Here is a 25,322-nt window from a genome sequence, read left to right on the forward strand (position 1 = left end):
TGGTGGACAAGCTGTCTGACAGAGATGCTTGTCTGCTGTTACTCATCTTCTTCCTGTGGGACCCCTGGCTGGCAGACTTCTGAGGAACCTCTAAGGTACACCACAGCACAGTTTGGAGACCATTCTTCTAGGCCCTTGAATTCAGATGAAATCAACAGAGGGGATGATGAACACTTTGCTGCTGAATTTAAAAGGAGGTGGAGCAATGTCACCGTTTTGCGTTATCAGTTCAAAAAAAAATCCCCAGCCCCCAATTAAAAATTCTATATTTTATTGATTTAAGACAGTAACGTGTTAAATTAACAAACAAACAAAAATAATTTTCCCAGTATAAAAAGGAACGTAGGAAAACCAGCACCATCCTCTCCCATTTCCACAGGCCACCCACCCATGATGGAGATCAGCCTCTGCCATGCCTGCCACAATGTGTGCAAAAAAACAACAACAACAGAAATTGAGAGGCAGAAAATAGTTCATGAAACTTCCCTTCCACACACAATCAAAGTGCTAATCTGAGAAAATTAGACTTCTGGGACTCCAGCCTTCGTGACAGAAAATTGCAAAAGAGAGGTGGGATGGACACAGACTGAGTGGTGATTCAATACAGTGCCATGTGTGATGAAACAATTTGGCAAGGTGGTGTTCTGTCACATCCTGCCAAGTCGTGAGAATTTTACCGCACATCCTTCTATAGTCAGATATACAGGGCACAGAGCGTTTGCAAAAGCTCTTTAGGATCTTGTTGGAGCTCCACTGGAGAGAAGAAGTTATCCTACCTCCATTTTATCAGGGGTCACCTCAGTGGGCAAGAGAGAGGTGCTTGTTCTTCTTGTAAGACCCAAGACTGTATTCTTTCAGACCACATGGGTCAAATTTGATGCTTCAGTTCACTAGCTCATTGGTTACCTTTCTGACACAATTATTTTTCTTGCCTCTGCAAGAGACCAAACAGAGAACTGCAAGTTCATAAAATATGACTAGTGATGGAAAGTGGTGGTGATGTTGGCTGAAGGGTTTTTAAGCATGGTAAATTGAGAGGAAACTAGGCAGTACATGTAATGTTCTGAAGAAAAAAATTACTCCCACAGACACACAGAAAATGGAACAGTGATCCAGATGTGGAAAGAAACCCTGCACTGCAAGAACATCATCATCACCATCTCACTTCTGAGATGTACCATCAGTAGACTGCAAGAACAAAACACAGCGGATATCACCTTGGCTTGGCTGGCCAGCCAGCCACACTCAGCCCTCTGGAATATCCGCAGTTGCGTGTATCTTGCAATTCTGCAAGAACACAGAAAAAGTGCAGAACGTGGAACTGGGTGCGGGATTTGGCTGAAAATCTCCATTTAAAAAAAAGTTTCTGGACCTTATGCTTGAGTGTGAGCAATTATTGCTGAAAGCTCAGAAGCTGAAGAAGTGGGTGAATAAGATTCTGAGCAGCTAGAGGGTGGAGCTTCGAGGCCGGCAGTTCCCAATACAGCAAAACGAGAATAAGCTATGCAAAATCAAATTAATTAATAAATTATGTAGAATCAGATGAAATTATGCACATAATCATCTTTCTTTGGTACACAGACCCGAACTGCTTGGACGTGTGTTTGTACACCGAGCTCTAGAAACAGCAACGTGTTGACTCAGAAGTAATTCCCACTAAGTTCAATGGTGCTTACTTCAAGGTAAGTGTGCACAAGATTGCAGCTATAGGCAATTAACATGGTTGCTAATTGTCACACAGTGCATTTGCCGACATAATGCCCCTCAGAGGTAGGATAAGAATGTGGCCCCTGTTTGTCAGGCAGAGGGTGCAGATGCCAACAGGACTGATGCAAACTCATGCCGTGCAAGGGCTTTGGTGTGGTGGGGCACTAGATACAGTCCCAACATGGACTGAGCTTGAACACTTCTGGAATCTAGAACTATGCTTGAGTCACAAGCTCTGGATACCCACCCCACTCTTTCTCCACGCACAGCATGGGCCCAGTTTAAGCACTGTTTGAGAGGACAGGTTTTTGCTTGTGACCTCAGCACACTCTTCAGACATGCAGGCTGGCATAAGCAGGCCTGAAGAACCAGTCTCCAAGCTCTGCCGATTTATCCGTTGCTCTGTAATAGAATGTACAAGGCCTCTGAATAAATAGTATGGCTTCCACTTCCATCGTTCAAAGTCGTAGTGTTGGGGTCTTTGAAGGTTAGCACTCATACCCTGACATCTCTTCATTCTGTCCTGTGTATGTAGGCATCTACGGTTGGAATCTCGATATCTTTCTCCTTGACAGGATCGATCATGTGGCTGTACCTTTCTCCACGATGGCATGCCAGGGCAGGCCCCCAGGTGGCCGTTGGCTTGCAACAGGTGATGATACGCTGCAAAAATGGGGAGAAAGAGAAAACAGGCTACATTCAGGGGCATCACTCTAGCAGGAAGGCATGGGAGGAGCCAGTTCATGGCTAGAACTGTGGGTACCACACAATGTGGCCACTTGCAGTGATGCCTTTAAAAGACAAATCCAGAGAGGAGGAGAAGTCTATCTAGGAGTGAATGAACTTAAATTTCTGGCTGATATTGTCTCTCTTTAGGTGGGACTTGAAGCAGAAGACAAGAGATACCACTTTGGCCTCTTTCTTACCTGCACTTTATACCAGCCCGTACCAGCTTACTTTTTAAACGATTGTACCATTCTAATAGAACTGATTTTGCTTCTGTTGTTCCCAGTCTGTTTGAAATCAGAGCACATCTTCCTGGGAGGCCTTATCCACAGACACTCACCTGCCACAGGCTTCCTTTCGCTTTTATTATCTTGTAAACTGCAACAATGGGAATCCAGATGAGACAGAAGATAATCATGCACCAGCCAACGGCAGATCCCCAGCTGGGGTATTGTATTGAGCCGTACATAGGAGGGGTAAAGGTGACCAAAGACCAGATCAAAATTGCCTATTTGGAAAAATAATAAGAGAGAGAGAAAGGTGTGAGAGTCAAACTTGACCACATGAAATTGCTGTGTACCAAGTCAGGCCATTGGCTTAGTAAGGTCAGTATTGTCTATTTCGATTGGCAGCGGATCTCCAGGTTCTCAGGTGGAGGTCTTTCACAGCACCTACTAGCTGATCTTTTAAACTGCTGGATTCAGGTCCAGTAGTACTTTAAAGACCAACTAGATTTCCAGGGTATGAGCTTTCGGGAGTCAGATCGAACCTGGAACTTTCTGCATGCACAGTGTAAACCGAGTCACAGCCCCTCCCCTAGCCTGGACCAGCTAGGCTGTGCATGCAGTTCAAAGAAAGGCCTGATTAGGCCAAATCTTGAATCCAATCACAGACTAAACACCAGCATTTGAGCATTTGTCCTTCATCAACCACTGCTAGTTCTCCTTCCCCAGATCCATCAAGATTGTATTGCGCTGGCCATCATCCCCACACCGCTGCTATTTAAAATGCACAGTGACAGCACAGGCACATTGAGCACATTTAAAATGAAAAGGTGGTGAAGCTGGTAGCAAAATTTTGTGATGTTCTGAGGAGGAGGCAGCATAGCAATTGAAAGCTGGGATAGGCCAAAGATCCAGAGACAGCTGGAGGGAGGGTTTCAGGTCTCCTGCTCTTCTGTTAGCAATCTGCTCTTCCTGCTGCTGCTCCTTTAGGCAGTGGGAGGAAAAAAACTGCTGATAGTGTGACATCACTTCCAGGGGAAACCTGGAAGTGACACAATGCAACTAAAGGAATCACCAAAAACATTACAGTTTTACTATAGAGTTTCCAGCGACACCTAGAGTGATGCAATGACACTTCTAGTTTCCTCTGGAAGTGACGTCGTATTGTGCATAGTACTTCCAGGAGATACCCCTATGTCTTTGCCTCTCATCTTCTGGCAGATACCAGCCATTGACTATCAATCCTAATGGGTGAGGATGTGAGGCCACCCGATTGAACTCAGGGTGCACCTCTTCTTGTATGATCTTCCTCATGCTACTGAGAGTTGGCTTCGCAAGTTGCCTGACTGGAGGCCACAAGATGCAGGGACCAGGGCCCTCTCAGTTGTAGCCCTCTATTATGATTTTATTTATTTATTTCAAACACTTTTATGCCTCCTTTCTACTCAATTGGGGCCCTAAAGGTGGTGAACAATTAAAAGGACATTAAAATCAACTTTTAAAAACAGCTTTTTAAAATCAATTTAAAAAAAATTCAAAACAGAGAAGGAAGGCTAGTAAGGGCACACCAGATGAAACAGAGTGTTAGACTAGGATTTGAGTTCAAAATCCCCACTCTGTCATGAACCTTGCTGGATGACCTTTGGGCCAGTCACTCTTAAGACAGCCAGCTGGACAGAGAAGAAAATGTCCTGTCCCTTAACAGTTTAATGAGTGGAACTGGGCAGAAGCTTTCCATGGTATGACGTTAAACAACTTCACATGATAAGTACTTGCAGATCAAACTGATATTAAAAGGGACAGCTAGAGGGAGCAATTTTAAAGCTGGAAACCCAATGGACTTTCTCACAACCTGACCTACCTCACAGGTTTTTGTGAAGATAAAATGAGGAAAGAAAAGCCAAGCTTAGTTCCTTGAAGGAAGGGCAAGAAAAAAGAAGTGTTCTAAATAAATATTTTCTGAAGTATCTGAAATGGAAACATGACTGAACATTGATACTTAAGTTTTTAGAGACTAAGTACAGCTAGGTAAAGTCTTTAATACTGGCAAGTTTATATACTACACATAGCTATCATAGCTATCATATCCAAAGGATATCTCAGTTTCTTGGACTTTGTGTTCTTGGCTTGTGTTTGTAGAGAGTCAAGGAGAGAATATTCCTGCAATTCTGTCTTGCACTCCAGACCAGCCCCCTGATTAACAGTAATTGTTTCCTCAGTTTAGCTAAGAACCACTCAGAGATGGTGCTCGCACTAGGTCCTCTTAAGGAGGAGAATGGGTGCAAGAGAGGAAGATATCAACTAGAAAGTGGATAGAAGAGAGGGCCAAGTTCCAATTCCTCATCTGCTATAGAACCTTGCTAGGTGACCTTGGGCCCATTACCACTTGTCAATCTAATCTACCTTGCAAGGTTGTTGTATTGAAGAGGGAGTGTGGCAAAAGGGTGAACAATGTGATAAGCCACTTTAGGTCTTGATTAGACAGAAATACAGGATACATATAAAAAAGGAGGCTGTACAGACTTGAGCAAACTGTGTTGTGTATTTTTATGTTGCAGAATGCACCTCTTCATAGCTTTTTCGTTCCACTGTTTGCACTTTTTCTGTCCTTCGCCCAATGAGCGCATGTATGCATACACACATAGACATATTTCATGCATGTGACAAAAGTGAATCTGTATGTAACAATAAACAAGTCTTTAGTGTGTCTCAAGGGTCCTTGAAATTTGGGGAAATTGCTCTGAAGTGCAAAGTGGGCCTGTCAAGTAGTTCTCAAGCAACCTCAGAATGCTGTGAAGGAGTGGTTGGTGGATGGGGGCAAACTCAAAAATTAGGGAAGGAAAATCATTAATCCCCACATGCCTTTCACCTTGGTTCCATAACTGTCTCCATTTCCCAGTGGGTCCCTGAAATCAGTCCTGGAATATGTAAGGCTAGGTGCCATACTCTCAGCCTAAGGAAGAAACTGCAGGGCAATCAGCTGCGCCAATAAAAAACCTTCTTGACAAGGATTGGCCAGTGTGGGTCAGCTGATATTCCTTGAAGGCTATAAAAGTTTCTGGTTCAGGGTTGCTTGCTCGTCTCAGTAGCTTGAAGACTTTGCTCTTCTTTGACTGAGCTTCAAACTGTTTCCCCCCCCCTGCTTTTCTTCATTTTTAAGTCACAGTTAGCCAGACAGATCTGAAAGCTCTGTACTGGCGCATGGTGCAAAGGTGGTTTTGTACCAGAATGGGCATATGAGCTTTGCTGAACATTCCTCCAGACAATTCTCATCCTAAAATCTGAAATAGTACTCCTGGTTACTTACCAGCAGGAGAAAAGGGGTGATGACAAACCAGCATGACTTCCACCACAGCCAGAACCAGAAACTTTTCTTCCCGATCATCATTTCTACATCTTGGATAAATCGGTTTCCTCCTATATAAAAGAACCAAATAATACATCAGCGTTCGGTGTTTGTGGTCATGACTACAAGAGACCTATAATTGTATTTCCTCCAAGGGGTGCTGCGGGATTTTCCCCCATTTGCCTGATACCTGGCTGGCACAGAATCTGAAAACAAAACAGCAAGAAAAAGCTGGCTTGGGTGAAAAGAATAGTATGTACTGAATCAGAATAAACTTTACAGTGTTCTTCTAAGTACCTATTGATCGAGCTGAGTGCCGTTTAACAAGTTCATGTTATGCAAGAATGTTTGGTGGCGGAGGGATAATGCTATTGTTTTTGTTGGTAGCTATCCCAGCATGAGTTATTTACCATAAATCCAGCAGATTCCCACTAGCTCGAGGACAGCTGCGAAAAGGATTCCCCAACCGGCACAGAAATGATCCACTAAGTTGACCCAGTAGATTCCTGCCTGCAGAAAGAGCAGAGGGAAAGAGGGAAGGTAAGCTTCGAAACACAAAGTCTCAAAATGACCTGAGAAGTTCTCGGTGCTTGTCCCTGTGGGGCTTCCCTGCTTCCAAGAAAACGAAGGTATCACTTAAGCTTTGCACATTTGGGGGCAATGCAGTTTGTCTTGCAGGCAAAGGGTTATCATCCTACCTGTGTGACGCACACAAGCCCGAGCAGGAAGAGCAGGAAGCACAAGCCCAGAGTCACTGGGATCCTCATCTTCTTCATCAGCTGGGGGTACAGGTCATGGATGGTTGTCGTGACAGTTTCTGCAAGATGAGGGGGTCACTGTGTTAGTGTGATACAAGAACTTGGAGACTCAGCGTCGCCTGGCTCAGTACTCCGCACAAGTGGCAGTGAGATCCCTCCTTAAACATCTATCCTGATTTCCTATTCTTCACCCTGTCCACCCTTTTATAGCTCTCTGTGGCCTTACATTTAACAGACGAATTTGCTGGCTCCAACATTTCACAGCTGAAAGCAGAATATTCTTATTTATATATAACTCTTCTCTCCCATCCCCTGACACACAGCAGACCTCTTGATCATCTAGGCCAGTGGGGCCTTGTGTGACTAACATTTCCTCTCCACAGCCTCTTTCCTAGCTTAGCAGAGCTCATGCGCTTCCAGGCTTTGCCCACCTTCCCATTACATTCTAGACACTGAAGTTCCTCTGTGACCACCATCCCTGAGCCTCCCAAGGCTTTTTTATTTCCTTAAGCAATCCCACCCATTTTGCCCTTGTGCTTGGAACAGCGTCCCATAATACCTCCATAGTGCAACAGTCACTTTGAGCTGAATCCAAAGGTTATGTCCTGCCATCGTAAGGCACTCCCATCTCTCCCATCCAACTGTACGCTGCTCTGAAGAGACAGGGGACTGACCTTCATGAACAGGGGGCTGCCCTTGAGGAACAGGGCAAATTGGCAATCTGTAGTGGGGTGATAGGTAAAAATCCTTGCCCCTTTTTGTTGGCGAAAAATGACCTTTGGGTTAAATTGATGAGCATTTATCCTGGGGAATAAATGCTCCTCGATCAATCAGCGGTTCTTTACTCCCAGTCAGTCTAATGTTTGGAGTGTGCTCAATGGGTGTTGGCCCAGAAGGATGGTCTGTGTATACAGCTCAACAGACTGCAATGGCAAAATCATCCTAACTTCTGCAGTGCATAGCATGCAGGTCTTCATTTTTTGGCTTCAGGGAGCATGCAACACAAAATCACAAGGATTGCATTGAACAGGAGCCAGGACAGAACAGGTTATTCATTATTACTCACCTACTGTAGCAAACTGGGAGTCAAGGCCCAAGAGCAGAAGCATGAAGAAGAACAAAAAGGACCAGAGAGGAGCAACCGGCAACTTGGAAAGAGCCTCTGGATAGGCAACAAATGCCAAATCAAACCCTGAAGTGGAACAGAATCAGTTGTGATGTTAGAAGGCAATACAAAGGCGTTCTTCCATGAATTTGTGCAACCGAAGGCCATGCCGTAGAAGAGGGACAACTAATTGTTGGCCTGTAGGCTGTATCAGTCATACGCCTGATTATGTTTGGGCCCCTCACACTTATTACTGTGCTGGTGCACCACTAGGCTCAGAGTGCATAAGAACACAGTAAGCGGGAATGAATCAGCTCCAAAGTCCACCTAGTCCAGCGTCTTCTATTTCCGACAGTGGCCAGACAGATGCCTCTGCAAAGTTCTCAAGCAGGGTGTGAAAATACCAGAAAATACCCTTGGTTGCTTGCACCTCCCCAATGGACATTGAAACCTATGATGCCTCTGAAGTTCAGAAAGGACAATATGAGAACAGAGGACCTTTGCTTCCTCTGCCCGGTGTCTCATCTTATACTCCCACCAAGTTGAAGAGAGGGGGAAATTCCCACTCCTGACAATTTCATCATCAATCATCATCATTTTATTACTCAAATTTGCTTCTAGTTCCTTTCTGCTTTTGTCAAGATATGTCAACACAGCACACAAATGTCTCAAGGGCACATCTATGGCATTTACGTAAACTGTTTTCAGAAACTGTCCACCTTACCTGAGTCTACAACTTCTGAGACTTTCTTGTCGGCCATGAATGCCATGTGCCCCAAGATGGAGAAAATGGCAAACCCGGCAAAGACACTGGTGAGGCAATTGGTCACGCAGACAAAGATGGCATCGGAGTAGCAGTTGTTGTGGAACTTGTTGTACGATGAGAGGGCAACCAAACCTCCCCAAGCAACAGACAGAGAAAAGAAGATCTGAGTAGCTGCATCCTTCCAGACCTGAAGGAAGATTGAAAAGACAAGTGTTTTTACGTTTATAATCTGTGTGACTTTAGGCTTCTGAAAGCTGCTCACAAAAATAAAAATGTGAATGAAAAGATTTTTAAAAATTAAGGATGGCATGTGTATCTAGCTCTTTTCCTATATGATCAAAGTGTTCAACATCATTAGCTCAGTAATCTATACAATCACCTTGCAAGGTAGGCCAGTATAACAATCCTTATAATGCAGACTGGGGAGAAGGCTGAGAGAGCAGCTGACCTAAAGCCACCAGTAGCTTTGAAGCAGGAATTTTGGCTCATCAAAATTCAGCTGGTCTTGTGGAAGGTGTTATCTTTGCAAGAGGAAGGCCTGCATTCAGAGGCACGTAGGTCTATGGATTCATTGGATGACCTTGGGAAATATCATTCTGTAGTGTCAGGCGGGGATCATTTTGAATTAATCAACCCTGCTGTTTCAACCACCACCACCCCCTCCCGTTTCCATTGGGCTTTGATTTCGCAAATCGAACCCTTGGTTTTTCCTGTTTCCTCTCACTGAATTTTTCCTGGAAAATGTCTGTCTGTGTCAGTTCTATTTGTCCATCATTAAATAAGAACTAGACATTATATATATATTATACGTGCAAGTGACTTACATCATATATCAATACCACAGAAAATTCCCAACCCTGCAATGTGTAAACATGCACACAATACAAACAGAACTACATAAACAAGACAGAATAGCAGAATACAAAAATACATTGTCAAAAATATAAACAAATATGAAAAGCAATGAAATCAGAAACATTTGCCCATCCTTAGGGCACGGCTGCAGCCATGGGAGGCTGGAGCCAGATCCAGAACAGGAGTGGGCTCTGTCCTGATCAAGAACTCAAGCATGAACAACAGGACCAACAGGTCTTTTGAGCTGGCCAAGAGGGAGAAGTTGGGCTCCCTGTATTGACCCCAGGCCTGGCCAATCCAAAGGCTCAGAGCCAAGCTACAAGTGACGAATTACACTTGCCCGGCAAGTGAACAGACTCACGTGTATTCCTCCCTGTTCACTTGCCATTCACTTGCGCTCCACTTGATCAAGTGGAGAGCAAGTGAACAGGGAGGAATACACGTGAGTCTGTTCACTTGCCGGGCAAGTGTAATTCGTCACTTGTAGCTTGGCTGTTAGTATTAATCAACAGAGTGTCAACAGGCATAATTCATGTGCAGTGCCTCTGGCTGCTTCCATGTAAAGTCTGAGGCTGCCTTATGCACCCACCTCTGCCTCCATAAGCTTGGTGAAATTGGACTGCCTTCCAATATAATACTCAATGCCCTCCTGGGCACCTTCCAGCGTAGCACCTCGTACCAAAAGCACAAGAAGGATAACATAGGGGAAGAGTGCTGTGAAGTAGACAACCTACAAAGAGAGAGGAGACAACAACATTTAAATCCTAGCCTGAAAGGACTGCAAAAAAAGGAGGAATGGTAGGACTGATTCTTTGATGGAGGTTGGGTGTGTGTGTGTGTGTGTGTCCCCTCAAATCAGCAAATGACTTTGATCATTGCTCCAAAGAGAGGTGGAGGGCCTTGTCTCCCCCAACTCAGAGCCAAGCTACAAGTGACATCTGACACAGGTTGGACACTTGTCAGCTTCCCTCAAGTTTTGATGGGAAATGTAGGCGTCCTGGTCTTGCAGCTTGGCTCTCCATTTAATTGAAGCTTACAGAGCAGCAGTCTATGGGAAGGAGAACATGTGGACGGGAGGGGATTGCAGGCGTTGGGCTCTTGCCGGGTGCCCCCTTCCCCTCCGTTGTGTGTGGGTGGGTTTCTGTAAACTTCCATTATGTAAATGAAGAGCCAAGCTGTAAGACCAGGATGCCTACATTTCCTATCAAAACTTGAAGGAAGCTGACAAGTGTCCAACCTGTGTCAGGCGTCACTTGTAGCTTGGCTTTCAGTGTGAAGCCCCTCTAGTTCCTCAGTCAGGGTGAATTCACACAACCATCCATTTGGTTTTAAATCAATGAACAATGCAAACAGTGTTCAAAAGCGCTTTTCACTCAGATAGGAGGGCTGTATTGTAGGAAGGGAGTCTCGGATACTTCACTAATGAATGAAACTTCATAGACTTCATCACTAGGTTGCCTTATCTGTTACTTTAAGTATGTGCTCCTATGTGCTATCTGTGCTCCAAGTATGATCCTACTGATAGTTATATGTTATCTAATGTCAGTCCTAGAATTGCTTGTGCTCTGTTTCAGCACTTCTTCGATTCGGTATTGGATTTTTGCTAATGTTATGTCTTTGTAAACTTGCATTTATTTATCCTATGGTGTTGTTTATTGAAATGTTCTTGATATTGACTGTACTGATCTCTGTGAGAAAGGTGGACTATAAATGACATCAATAAAATAAATAAAAATAAATATGGTTGTTGGGGGTTTTCCGGGCTGTATTGCCGTGGTCTTGGCATTGTAGTTCCTGACGTTTCGCCAGCAGCTGTGGCTGGCATCTTCAGAGGTGTAGCACCAAAAGACAGAGATCTCTCAGTGTCACAGTGTGGAAAAGATGTAGGTCATTTGTATCTACTCAGGAGCGGTGGGGTTGAGCTGAGTCATTCTGTAAGAGTTTCCCAGGGTGTGGAATGCTAATGGCGGGAGGCTTCACTGTAACCTGAGGAGGTTCTTTTGCATATGGATTGGTACTACAAACGTCAGGAACTACAATGCCAAGACCACGGCAATACAGCCCGGAAAACCCCCAACAACCATCGTTCTCCGGCCGTGAAAGCCTTCGACAATACAAAAATAAATATGAGTTGATATTTTAATTTATACCCATGTTTTGGACCAGTCTTGCAAGCAGCTCCATCTATTTCCAGCATATCCAAAATGACAACTCTAGAGGCATATATTCTGAGTATTGAATCAAACATTGCCAGAAATATTAATTTTGATGCTGTCAGAAATTTTTCACAAAAAAGGCAAGGAAAGCTCATTTTTAAGTAAACACAAAGCCTGTTTTTAAACCTTTTTGGACCTTATGCTTTAAACCATTATGGATTTTTAAAAGTTGGCTAATAAAGTAGGAAAGGGGCCCTGAAATTTTTTTGCACCACCTCAAAAATTCCTCTCAGAGGCCCTGTCTTGTTATCATTGTAACACATGATAGCACATTGGTGTAGATTAACTGCCTATTCCCAAAGGGTAGAGTTGGGGTGGGGGAGACTCTACTACAATGAGATTCCAGTGGAATCCATGATCCTAACTTGCCATCTCCAAAACAGCTTCTCAGGGCCAAGCTACACATGACGAATGACACTTGAACGGCAAGTGTATTTCTCCCTGTTCACTTGCCCTCCACTCAATCCACTTGCCGTTCAAGTGTCATTCGTCATGTGTAGCTTGGCCCTCAGATAATGGAATCCATTCCAGAGACATGCCCATAGAATCATTTCCAAAAAAAACATTATATGAGCACCAAAAGCCACACCAAGTTGGCTCTGAGTTCACTACATCAAGTGCTAGTTTTGAGCAGGGCCACTCCAGGAGATGCTTCCAAGGGGTTGGATGAGGAAGGGTGTTGGCTTCCTTGGTTTGGATTAATCATTGTGCTCTCAGGCTGTCACAGAGCCAGTCTAACTGGTTCATCTGTTGCACATCAAACCTTCCTGTTGCATCCATAGCCTCACACCAAATACCCATACAGCCTCCACAGCCTGCATCTTTTTAAATCCCAAGCAAAGGTATGGAATGTACCTTGAGATTTCTCATTGGAACAAGCTGGCAATCTTGTAAATATGCCAACTGAGAACAAATGCAGGCTCATAACACATATACTCCAGCGAGAACATGTTCAAACAGTGGATGCTGGTCCTCTCGGATCCTTGGTTAACCTTTTCTGCAGGGGGTGGTAGGCTAACATTCTTAAGTCACCCAGTGCCACCAAAAACAATCTTTTAGAACTTCCTCTACAGTGTGTGGCTTGTCTCACTTTCTTGAACCATCTGCAATGCACCTGACCTCTAGTGATGTGACATTATGGTCTGGATAACACAGGCAGATTGAGGAGAGGAAAGAAGAGGGGTAGGATGGAGGTCAGATGTGTAGCACTGAGAGCTGCCACAGCTGGCCTGCCCTTTGAATGCCATGGCTCCGAGAAATTACCTTGCCTGAAGACTTGATGCCTTTGAACAAAGCTGCTCCCACGATCAGCCAGGAAAGGAGAAGGCAGAGGGCCAAGTACCACACTATCTCCCCCGTTTCATCTAAGCCAGATGATCGTCGCAGGGCTACTTTGCTGGAAGAACAAGGGGGACAGGAGCATCAGCAAGGATTGTGTGGCTTGACTTTTGAGAACAGAGTGCTGCAGCTATCACGCTCTACAAACATACGGGTTCAAAAGGAGGTGGTCTTGGGCCCTCAGAAAGGGGTCATCCAGTCCTGGCAGTTTTTCGCTTAGTGCTGGCTGTAAGTTTAGGGGCATCCTCTAAAATGAAATTACTATCAAAACAGACTATAGGGTCTTGGGCCTACTTGATTTTGGCCCTGCTTGTCTGTACCCTACTACAGTCACTCTATTCATTATTGCATCCTAGCCCTGGGCTCAGATTTTGCCTGCCCAGTTTGAGTCCCGACTCTTCTGCCCTGTAAAGGCTACCTCAAGTTGTCATGGCAATAGTAAACTATGAAATTGATCTGAAAGCACCTGAACCTCAATATTGATTTGCACACACATACCCCCCTGTTCACACGCATGTGCACATGCACAGGGTGTGCCACAGTATCTCTTTAACGCACACCCTGAAAGAGCTTAGTACTTCAGTCAACAGACAACGTGTGCGATGTATCCCACTATGAATCATATTTACAAGAGCAATGGTGTGGCCCAAACGCCTGCTCATTAAACATGCTCAAATGTTCTTGCTTATGTGGGTGGAAAATTAAGGAGAGGAGCCACAGTTCAGTGGTTCAGCATCTGCTTTACCTGCAGGAGGTCCCAGGTTCAATCCCCGGCATCTCCAGTAAAAAGGCAATAGGCAATGAGAAAGACCTCCATCGGGGACCTTGGAGACCTTGGCTGCCAATCTGGGTAGACAACACTGAGTCTCTCTACACGAGATGCCTGGGCATGTATTTGTTAAGTGCCGAGAGACACAATATTAGCCAGGAAGCAAAGTTTTAAAAGAAAGAGCCAGTGGAGATTGCTCTGGAGCCCTTTGCTGCCTCTGGCGTGTCAGACTGTCTCCCCTTTCAGAGCCTTGCCCTGCCACCCTTGCTGCTTAAAACTGAGTTAACGGAGCCTTGGCAGGGCAAAGGCTCTAGAAGAGGAGACAGTCTGGCACACCAGAGGAAGCAGAGGGCTGTGAGGGAATCTGTCCCTTCTGGAGCAATCTCTGACAGATCTGTCCTTTAAAACTATGCTTCTCAGCTAACATTGCATCTCCTGACATGTGAAGAACACGTCAGAAGTCTTGTGTAGAGAGACTCACTGACTTCGATAGACCAGTGACTTGAATCAATAGAAGGCAACTTCATATATGTTTGTGTGTTTGTCCTGAGGAAGGACCTTTCTGAGAAGATCTTTAACAGTCAGAGAGAAGATTTTCCTTAATATTCTCCCATTGGTGACCACATTAAATCACACAGGGGCATTTGTAGGCTCACCCTGTAACTGTGTAAAGGAAAGAACGAACAATTCATAAGAATATATGAAAAGCCTTTGCTGGATTGAACCAGATAATCCCATAGCCTTTTTCCAACAGAGGTCAACTATTCCCTGGAATGGTTTCTGGGTGGGAGAAACTCTTTGGAGTTAGCTAACTACTTTTATGTTTGATGCCTTTTTATCGAAAATCAGATGTGATATTTGAAATGCTGTGTGTGTCTGCACACAAGGTATGTGTGGGGGAGGATCCTGTTAGCTGAAGATGCTGTGGATTGAACCTGGGACCTTCTGCACACCAAGCAGATGTTCTGCCACAAGCCGGGCAAGAGACACCCCAGTATTTTTCCTCAGCAATTGGTGTTCAGCAGCATGCTGCTTCTGAACATGTAAGTTCCATAGGCATCAACCCTAATAGCCACCCATAGATCTCTCCTCTTCCACAATTTGTCTACTTTCTCTTTAAAGCCTAGGAATCAAACTACAAGTGACAGCAGCCAGGGGTCCATTCCATGGCTGCCGCCATTTTAGAAGTATCTGTAGTTTCAAAAATTGCTGTGATTCGGAGTGTGTGTTTTGCAAAGCGGCCCCAGGAGCTCTTCTTCTCATCCTTCATAAGAAGGGTGAATGAAACCTGTTTAATTTTTCATATCAGAAAGTGCCGAGAGACACAATATTAGCCAGGAAGCAAAGTTTTAAAAGAAAGAGCCAGTGGAGATCGCTCTGGAGCCCTTTGCTGCCTCTGGCGTGTCAGACTGTCTCCCCTTTCAGAGCCTTGCCCTGCCACCCTTGCTGCTTAAAACTGAGTTAACCGAGCCTTGGCAAGGCAAAGGCTCTAGAAGAGGAGACAGTCTGGCACACCAGAGGAAGTCCTGCTATCTTTGATAGCAGGACTAGGCCCTCCGTTTCTAAAAATGGCCCATTTCAGGCTTACAAATCTCAAGGAGGTGAGTGGCTAGCAAAAGTGAACGTTAGCCAGTATGGGCTGCTACAGAGTAGCAATAAGAATGAGGCCAGAGAGATACTTCCCAACTTCTGCTCTAAGCCCCCAACAGAGATAACACTGGTAAGAAATTTCAGTTATTGTCATCCCTGGTGGATAGTGTGGTGAACTTGGATCTGGAAGACCCCTGATATTCAAGTCTCATTTCTTCTGAGCCTCATTATGTGGCCTGAGCAAACAGTTCCTCATCTGTAAAATGGGAGCAATGCCATCTTTCCCTGGGACTCTGGAATAGTGCTTGTAGAGCACTTTGCAAATGAGAATTGATCTTTAAATAACAAAGAGTGAGGGGTCTAATACTTACTTCCAATATTGTTCACTGGGAACTTGTGTGTTTGCGAACACTGAGGTTTCATTAAGGCAGGTGAGGTTCTGGCTTTGGACCCAAGAGTAATTGGCATGGATAACGGTGCCGTCGTCCTCTGTCACATTGCATGCAAGCACTGAAAAAAAGCAGAAGATATTGTTATACGGTACTGGAGAAGTTGTAACAATTGCACTTCTTGTAGCAAACATCTTTTTACCCTGTTTCTATTTTGATTAATGTGTTTTTTAGCATGAGGGGAAATGCCTGTCATATTGACAAGAGTGGTGCGTGCATGCATGTGTCCAGAAAGTGTGGGCATTGCAGAGAGCACCTTCTGGACATAAGATGCATACTGCACCTGCTTGTGGCTTCCCAGTGAGAAAAGGCTGCGAACTGGGCATTGGGGGGCAAGTGTAGCCCTCACTGGAACAATGCCCACAAAGCACTCTTGCCTATCTGCCTAGCAGAGTGAATGAGCTGCAGTCAGAGTCACCATTTGGGGAGGAGGCTAAGTTTCCGCCCCCCCCCCCGTGTCCCCAAGGACCTCAGCCACTGATCACCAAGCCTATTCCTAATTGCACTGAGCATCCTCTTCATTTGCATAGCCTCACCCTGGTCCTTGTTTTTTGTTTACACTGGAGTGTGACCAAACGCTGCCTGTAAAAAGGACAGGTGAAGTGTGTACGAGAAGGGGAGGGGCTGGCTTATGGCCAGGACCTACAGTTACCAATTCTGGGTTGAGAAATTCCTGAAGATTTAAGTGCACAACCTGGAGAGGGCAGGATTTGGGGAGGGACCTCAGGGTGCTGTAATGCCATAGAGTTCACCCAGACCTCTATAGTCTGGAGATCAGTTGTAATTCTGGGAGATTTCCAGGCCCCATTGGAGCTTGGACCTAGCCCTACTAGGTCCCTGTGAGAGTGTAATGCATCTCAAAGTATCTTGCACAGAGATGTGTTCTACACATGCCATGGGATAGGATCTTTGTTGGTGACAGCTGGATCACCAGGTACAAGGAATAGAAGAAACTACTCTCATACAATGTTATTCCTAAATTCAGCACTTCAGTTTTCTTCTTAGGAGTAAATGGCCACCACATATTTATCTGAGCAAATGAAACAATGAACTTGGACACACTGTAGGGTGTGGGCTAAATCTGCCTTATCTGACTTCAGTTATTAAGAACAAGCCAGTCCTGTGTGCATAATGCTGTCTCTTCATCTGCACCATCTCATCTTTGGTTCTGTTTCTTGCTCAGACTACAGTGTGGTTATGTTGGGATCATAGTTATGCTCATGTGCTGACAGATGGCCTTTCACTCCTATTTTGAGGTAAGCCCTCCCAGCCCAGGGCCAGAAGTGAACAGTTTAACAACAAACATGGTGGTGATGGGTAGTGCCTTCAAGTCATAGCTGACTTACGGAGACCCCTGGTGGGTTTTTCATGACAAGAGACTAACATCCTGCCTGTATCTGCAACCCAGATCTTTGTTGGAGGTCTCCCATCCAATTACTAACCAAAGCCATCCCTGCTTAGCTTCTGAGATCAGGCTCACCTGGGCTAGCCAGGTAAGGGCAACAACAAACATAGACTCCATTTAATATAAATAATGTAAAATATTGTGAAGGATTCCAGGACTTGGGGGGAAAGTGTGTTATTAATGCGACCTACCAATTGGAATCTTGCTGCATAAAGCGTCAGACCATTCTTTATCACATTCTTCCCAAGGAAGCTTACTTCGGAAGGAAGCAAATAAATAGTAGAGACTGTAGCTGATGATGACGTTGTAGTAAATGGTCACAAATGTCGAAATCAGCACCATCGTGATTCCCACTCCTGGGGGAAAGGAAAAAGATGTCTCATCATTAAAACCAAAAGTGCTTTTTAATGCCTGTTTGCCATTTCCCAAAACTAGGCAACTACAAGGGGAGAACACCCGGGTAGGTTGAACAACTAAATCTATAGCCCGGGGAGAAGAAATTTACAAACAGTCACAGAACAATTTTGAAAGAATTTTAAATGGTGCAAAGTGCAAAGTGTCAAGTGCAAGACCAATAAATATCATAAATACAGTATCATATAGTAAGACTAATAAAGATCAAGTTCATGTGGTAAGAAGTTCAACTGGCGAAGACCAAAGCACTAATTAATTTCGTTATCTTTTTCTTTTATCTGTAGGTTGAAGACCATCAAACATGTAGAAGAACTATAGCTGAACATTCCTTTAGACATACAGCCGATGGGTTTTAGCTCGCAAATTTCCAATTCCCGTTTCGTAGTCTTACTTCTTCACAGGCATCGGTAGGATTCCGTCGTTTGCCAACTGTGTGATATGAGAAATTGAATTCTGGTGACCATCTTTGAAGACGATGTTCCGGAACTCCGTTCTACCGCGTTCCCACTGAAAAAAAGCCCTGCCCTGGGTCCACGGAAAATGGGCCTCCCATGACCTGCTGGTTCGTGAACACCAAACTGGCCAGGTCCATGCCCACCTCTATCCTCTAGCATTCGGAGTTACCAGATGGTTGGGAGGTGGGAGCTGTGGCATAGTGTCAGAGCACTGGCCTTTTATGGAGAAAAGTTCCGTCCTGGCACTTCCACTTAAAAGCCTCTCAGGAAGCAGGAAAAGACCTTTCCCTGCCAAAGACACTGGAGAGCTGCTGCTAGCCAGAGTAGATAATACTGAGCTAGATGGACTGATGGTTGGGCTCAAGGCAACTTCATATGTAAACTGCATCTCCTGCTTCATACGGCTTCATTCCTGCCTCTGCGGCTTATCAGAAATGAGCAGAATTGATCAGGATGAATAAATTTCCATTCTTTCTTCCTAGAGTGAGTTTCAGGCATTTTTTTGGAGCAGACCATCACAATCACATTTTCATTTATTTCCCTAATGCTTCGCTTAACAATTCATTTATAAACCAGATACTTTTGTCTTTCTAAAATCTTCCAATTGTTTTTTTTTAAGATTTCTGTTTTTAAATATCTCATCCTCTTCCATTGTAGTCCTCCATGCAGAGTTAGCAGCTGGTTCAAGCCTAATTGATAGTGCTATTAAGATCCACATGGGCTGTTGAAAAATTCAGTGCAAATTTTGAGCAGTTTTTGGTTTTGGGTGGAGTGGAAATTTTTGCAAGCAACATCTATTTCTGTCAAAATCTGAAATGAGCTTTGAGTGTTTCTCCGTCTGACTTCTTCATACTGGCCAAGAACCTGCCTGGATTTAAAGGCACTAATCCCTTTGGTACTCATCTATTCCAAATGATCAACAAGGTGATGACTTTTAATAGCTTTAAAAATGAAGCTTCCTTGTTCCTCCTATAATCCATTATGAAGGTTAGGTCAGACTCTGGGTCTTTACAGCCAGCTTGCTCTTCTCAATCAAACACAGCTAATAGGAATATAAACTGAAGCAAGGAGCAACTTACAAAGAACAGATGTTATTTAAAATACAACAGCCATAACAAGAGCACTAAAACCTACACAAGTGTTTTTGGGCCTCCCATGCCTCATATTTTTGTTGCTATGACCAGTCTCAGCTATCCTGAGGCTTATCTTCATAGGGACAAATGTAATGTACCTCCCTCTCTTTTGGTGAAAAGTGCTGTCAAGACATAACTGATTTATGGTGACCCTTGGTGGGATTTTCACGGCAAGAAGCTAACAGAGGTTATTTGCCATTGCCTGCCACTGCAACCCTGGTCTTCGTTGGAGGTCTCCCATCCAATTATTAACCAACCAACTTGCTTAGCTTCTGAGATCTGATGAGATCAGGCTTGCCTGGGCTATCCAGGTCAGGCCCCTCTCTCTTATGCCTTTTCAAAACAATTGTTTTTTCCACCCTTCTGAATCAAATTCAGTGTAAGGGTGACTGAGGGCCGACAGGAACCAAAGACAAACTGATTCAGATCAGATGTGGCACCAGGAAAGGGGGAAGGTGGATGCCCACCCTAACAATTGCCTGCCCAGCTAAGAATAGAGGACTGATTTAAAAGTGATGTTGGCTGGGGCAAGGGAACACACCTGTGGGTCTGTGCAGCTGCACAGTTTCAGGTGGGTGGCCATGTTGGTCTGCAGTAGAAGAGCAAGATTCGAGTCCAGTCATGCCTTAAAGTCCAGGGTACAAGCTTTTGATGAAGGGATCTAATGAAGGGAGCTTGACTTTTGAAAGCTCATACCCTGGAAATCTTGTTGGTCTTTAAGGTGCTGTGTGTGTGTTATGTGCCATCAAGTCATTTCCAGCCTATGGCGATGCTATGAATGAAAGACCGCCAAAACGTTCTATCTCTAACAGACCTACTCAGATCCTGCAAACTGGAGGATGTGGCTTCCTTTATTGAGTCAAGCCACCTCGTTTTAGGTCTTCCTCTTTTCCTGCTGCCTTCCACTTTTCCTAGCATTATTGACTTTTCCAGAGAATCTTGTCTTCTCATGATGTGACCAAAGTACGATAGCTTTATTTTTGTCATTTTAGCTTCTAAGGAGAATTCGGGCTTGATTTGATCTAGTACCCACTTATTTGTCTTTTTGGCTGTCCATGGTATCTGCAAAACTCTCCTCCAGCACCACATTTCAAATGAATCAATTTTTTTCCTGTCAGCTTTCTTTACCATCCAACTTTCACATCACATACATGGCAATGGGGAATACTACAGTTTGGATTATCTTGATCTTGGTTCCCAGAGAGACATCTTTATCTTTAAGGATCTTATCTAGCTCCCTCACTGCTGCTCTTCCAAGTCTCAACCTTCTTCTGATGTCTTCACTGCAGTCTCCCTGTGCTACAGGACTTGAATCTTGCTGCTGTGCAGTGATTTGTTTAAACTGGAATGTTCCCTGTATGATGTGACTACAGATGGTTAATTAGAACACCAGCCCAATACCTGCCTGCCTGGACATAAAGGAAAGACCTATTAATGGCTATTAGCCACACGAGTAAAGGGAACCCAGGCTTCCGGGCCCTGTTTCCCGGTCCTCCAGGGCAACTGTTTGGCCTCTGTATGAAATGGAATGCTGGACTAGCCAGGCCATTGGTCTGATCCAGGGGCTCTTTATGTTCTTATTAATCTGACGCAGACCTACTGGAAATGCTAACTAAGCATGTGTAGCTGTTTTGCACAGGTAGCAACCAAGTTTAAAAGAGACACTCAGCAAATGCAAAGTCTCCTGGGAGAGTGCTTTTGCCCGCCAGTGTGACACTGAAACTGGCCAACATGCACCTCCCTGGAAAGGCGAGGCATGCTTTCCCATTAGGACTGTTACTTCTCATGCCTAATACAGGTCTGTAAATCTCCTTTGTGTATTTAAGATTTAAACTCCACCTTTCTATTACAAAACAATACTCAAGGCAGCTTCCGTCATTGAACTGCAAAAGCAGCAAACCAAGCAAATGCTAAAAAATGTAAACTCCTGCGTAACCATAAATAAGCCACAGCGACTGGTAGCGACAAAAGTGAACACAGAGAAGGGAAGGAGAAGACTTGGATCCCATAAACTAGCCATCAGTAATAAAAACCAACAATCGGTAGTAATTTTAGATAAAATCCACAAGCATATATTAGAAGAGCATGGAGTCAGGAGACATTAAAAGCCTTCCAGCAGTGCTCCTCAGTTTTTGGGGAATCAGGACTGAGAAGGCCTGATGAGTCTCATAGGGAAGGAAATACAATTGCGTGGGGCCAGCACTGCACCCAAAAAGCCCTGCTGCAAGAGGAGCGAAAGAAGTGATGGCTGCTCCTGCCTATTCATGCCCTGGACTTGTGGCACAACTTTAATTCCCAGCTGCATGATATGCTTAGAGAGCTGCTTTGCTACAGCTGTGGACAGAGGGGTGGAAAATAGGGAGGGGGTGCCAGTGGTTCGGAGGAGCCACCCTCGCTCATCTCCAACTGTATTTGGAGCCATGTCACTGTTTTGCAGGGGCAGCAGCCCAGTGCCAACAAGACACTGGATAAATGCCAAGTGTGAATGCCCAGGCTTGGCAGCATCATGTTTCCATCCACCCATAGAATGTGGCAGATATGTTTGTGTTTGGGAAGGTGGTATTGAGTAAGGTACCACATCCCCCAACATCACCTTGCTCTTTTGTTGCCCCTGCAACATGCCATCTCAAGATGGTAGGTCTAGGATTTGCATGGTGGCTCCTCCAGAATGCAGTCTTACCCAACCTTTCTCCAAGAAACTCCAGCACAACAGCTCTACAAGATAGCTGTAGAGTCTATGAAAGCCGGATCCAGATCTCCCTGCCCCGTGTCCCAACACTCTCTATCCCCTGCACCACACCAGCTCTGCTTTCTTTCTCTGCCCCCCTTGTTCTCGCCTGCATACAACTGGGCAATCCACAAAATCGGAAGGCTGCCAAGAGGAACCTTCCCAGGAAGCTCATTTTTCTATTCCAAGTTTTTTCTTGGCAACCAGCGGAAATCAATATGAAAAGGTAACAACACCGACCTTGTAAAAGGGGTAGAATCCTCCAGATGGAAATGGGTCCCAAGCTGGCAAACTGCCCAAGAGAGCATTCCATGAAGAACAACGGCAGCCCAGCCAAAGCCAGCATGATGGTGTAGGGTATCAGGAAGGCCCCTGCCAAGAGAGCAAAACCCACATGAGACACCAACCCACTTCAGATTCCGCTGTTTGTGTAATGACAACACAAAGTGAAGCTGTAAAACGCGCTGGCTTATTAAAGATAATCAAAGCCTGCTGTTGTTGTGATTGGCACAGAGAATAAAAGTGACAAAGAACAGGTAAATGGGTACTTGGCTGGGATGAGGCCAGCTTCTGTTGGCATAACATTAAACTAGCACTAGAGTTTTACGTAATTCTGAACTTCGCATTGACTGAGGTCAACAGAAGTTAGCACAAATACTGGGCAGCCCAAGGCATTCCTAACAAGAGAGCATCCCAAACAGGATTTAGCTCACACGCACAATGGAAGGCAGTTAATCAACACCCAGTGCTATCAATGGATGAATCAGAGACCTCGTCTACCGGTCTTCTGCAATCCCACCATTCTTACTGCTCACTTCAAAGTATTGCACACATGAAATTGCCATTGCAGGTGTAGCTGTGGTAGGTGAAAGGCTGCCTAGAATAATGCATGAATTATCACGACAAGGCAGTGGCTCCAAGCAATCCTATTTCTGAGATGTGGAACAGTTTATAAATAAGAAACGCCTTAGTGGATCAGCCAAGGGCATGATAATCTGGATTTAAGAAGAAACCTGCAGGATGAGACCAAAGGTCTTCTCCAGTCCAGCATCCTGTTTCCCTCGGTGGCTGACCAGATGCCTCCAGGAAGCCCCCAAGCAGAGTGCAAAGGCCCTCCTCTGCCACTGCCTTCAGCAACAGGTAATCAATGATATATTGACTCTGATCATGGAAATCCCACTGAGTCACTTTGGCTAACAGCTGTTGCTAGACCTCCCCTCCTCCATGACTCTGTTTGTTTCCCTTCTAAACTGGCCTAAGCCACTGGTCATCATCATACCTTGTGGCAGCAAATTCCATAAGAAAATTATGCATTGTACAAAGCGCACAAACATCTTTGTGAGCACAGCTGCTCATCTAATGATGCTGTTTTCAATAGACAGGTAAAACACTCCCAGTCAGCTCTGGACCCCAATGCAACCCCTTGTGATGTGGCAGTGGGTCAGCAACCCTGGAACTGAATCCTAAACACTTTTTCTTTGACCCAACGGCTCACAGAATTCAACCTCTGGGTGTGTTAGACAGAAGAGAAAAGCACTGCAGGCTCCCTGTCGATAAAGCACAGCACTTGACTTTGGCTGAGCATCCAGAGAATCTCAAGCTTCCTTTTTAAAAAGCAACTTTGGAGTGCCACGGAGTGTGAAAACTCTGAAGCTAGAGAGGGAGTTGGTGGGGTTTCTAGTGTGGGGGCAGTGCTGGTTTTAGAACCCTGCATAGCTTATTGCCTCTCCCCGTAATTACCAAAAGCAGAATAAATACTGTAGAAGAATCAGATGTATGCAAATATACATACAAAACTAGTCCTGCAATATGTAAAATTAATTGCCCACAAAAATTATAACTAGTCTGCATTTGCAGATATATCCACGTGAATCACTTGTGTCCTAATATTTGTCTGTGGGGCAGCAGAAGAACTGCCATTAGTACAGCTTCCTTGCTCGATCATGTAGATGTGAGCACAACAAACCACAGGTGACCATGCAAATGGTAACCTGGAAGGAGGAAGACAGAACTTAAACCTGTGTCAGTAATTTGTCCAGATTTCCTCTAAAGAGTATAGGGAAATGTACGCTGAATGCACAAAGCTGCCTTATAATGAATCAGATCCTTAGTTCATTAAGGACAGTATCGTCTACTCAGACTGGCCACAGCTCTCCAGGTCTCAGGCAGAGGTCTTTCCCCTCATCAACTAATTGGTCCTTTTAACTGGAGATGCCGATTTGTTAGGCTAAGAGAGGGCAACTGACCCAAGGTCACCAAGCTTCATCTCAAAGAGGGGATCTAAAATGGAATCCCCCAGATTTTAGTCAGACACTCTACCCACTACTCCACACTGGGTCTCATACACCATGATAACATCTACAGCTTTTAACTATAAGATACTGGAAGGTATTTTCTCAAGACAGGTCTAGAAAAGCCTCCTTGCTGAGCCACAGAGAAGGCATCCTACCTCCACCATTCTGATAGGTCAGGTAGGGAAACCGCCATACGTTGCCCAGACCCACGGCGTAGCCAACCATAGACAGCAGATAGTCCGTTTTGTTCGACCAGTTGCCCCGCTCGGTATTCTCCTCATCTTTGTCAGCGATTTTCTCAGTGGACAATGTGAATTCCTTTGGGGATGAGAAGAATAGACATCCGGGTGACCAAAGGAGAATGGAGGACCTCTCTGGTGTGCACAAATGTTTCCATCAGCCGATCTGGTCCTGGTATTCGAATTACTACTACTACTACTACTACTACTAATAATAATAATAATAATAACAGTTATAGCAGCAGCTGCAACACTTTCTCACGCCATACCTTTTTCCAGCAAAAAGAGATGGGCTCCTGCCCCAGGGAGGGAGGTGGCAAGCCACAGAAATTCTGTTTGGGGAAGGGGGGTTCAGGAGTGGGCATTTCTGCGTCCTTTCCCAGTCTGTCTTGGGTCACTTCTATACCCGCCCCCGCCCCATGCTCTGACTCCGGAGAAAGGGCATCCGTTGCGCCTGTCCCGGCAGCACAGACGAGGGGCGCCAACTTTCCCCCGGGAGCCAAAGACAGAAAAGAAGAAGGCGCCCCCGCGCCCGCCCCGCCCCGCCCCGCCCCACCCCAGGGCTCCCCTTCGCCCCCCAGAGCCGCTTTCCAGGCCGGCCTCCCCTCGCCCGCCTCTCACCTCTTTCTGGCCGCAGCGCAGGCAGGCCGGCAGGCTGAGCCACCCCATCTGTGCGCTCCGTCGCTGGGCAGACGGACTGTGAGCCGCTCCCCCCGCGACGGGCACCTTTATGGGAAAGCTGGCCTGGCCCGGCCCGGCCCCCTCCCGGGAAAGTCTTGCAAGGTGGAGCTCGGAGCGGAGGAGG

General features: G+C 45.3%; 1 protein-coding gene across 1 annotated transcript; it reads right to left on the bottom strand.

Moving 5' to 3' along the window:
• Positions 1-254: 254 nt before the first annotated feature.
• SLC6A14 (solute carrier family 6 member 14) lies at positions 255-25,238 on the bottom strand. Its single transcript, XM_054996433.1, has 14 exons — positions 25,139-25,238; positions 24,434-24,596; positions 22,225-22,356; positions 17,446-17,610; positions 15,772-15,910; positions 12,967-13,099; positions 10,077-10,217; positions 8,591-8,819; positions 7,828-7,953; positions 6,702-6,820; positions 6,414-6,513; positions 5,965-6,074; positions 2,774-2,941; positions 255-2,370 (listed from the first exon to the last, which is right to left on the bottom strand). The coding sequence occupies exons 1-14, from the start codon at positions 25,184-25,186 to the stop codon at positions 2,221-2,223; spliced, it is 1,923 nt and encodes a 640-aa protein (XP_054852408.1). The 5' UTR covers positions 25,187-25,238; the 3' UTR covers positions 255-2,220.
• Between the last annotated feature and the right edge of the window lie 84 nt (positions 25,239-25,322).

The sequence above is a fragment of the Eublepharis macularius genome, chromosome 13, assembly GCF_028583425.1.
Source record: "Eublepharis macularius isolate TG4126 chromosome 13, MPM_Emac_v1.0, whole genome shotgun sequence".
Classification (NCBI taxonomy): Eukaryota; Metazoa; Chordata; class Lepidosauria; order Squamata; family Eublepharidae; genus Eublepharis; species Eublepharis macularius.

Excerpts from the sequence above, each read along its gene's own strand:
- SLC6A14 (XM_054996433.1), bottom strand. The coding sequence starts at position 25,186 with ATGGGGTGGCTCAGCCTGCCGGCCTGCCTGCGCTGCGGCCAGAAAGAG. Across the intron at positions 10,218-12,966 it reads GCATCAAGTCTTCAGGCAAG|GTTGTCTACTTCACAGCACT; the intron begins GTAATTTCTCGG and ends CTCTCTTTGTAG. Across the intron at positions 2,371-2,773 it reads CGAAAGGAAGCCTGTGGCAG|CGTATCATCACCTGTTGCAA; the intron begins GTGAGTGTCTGT and ends CCATTTTTGCAG.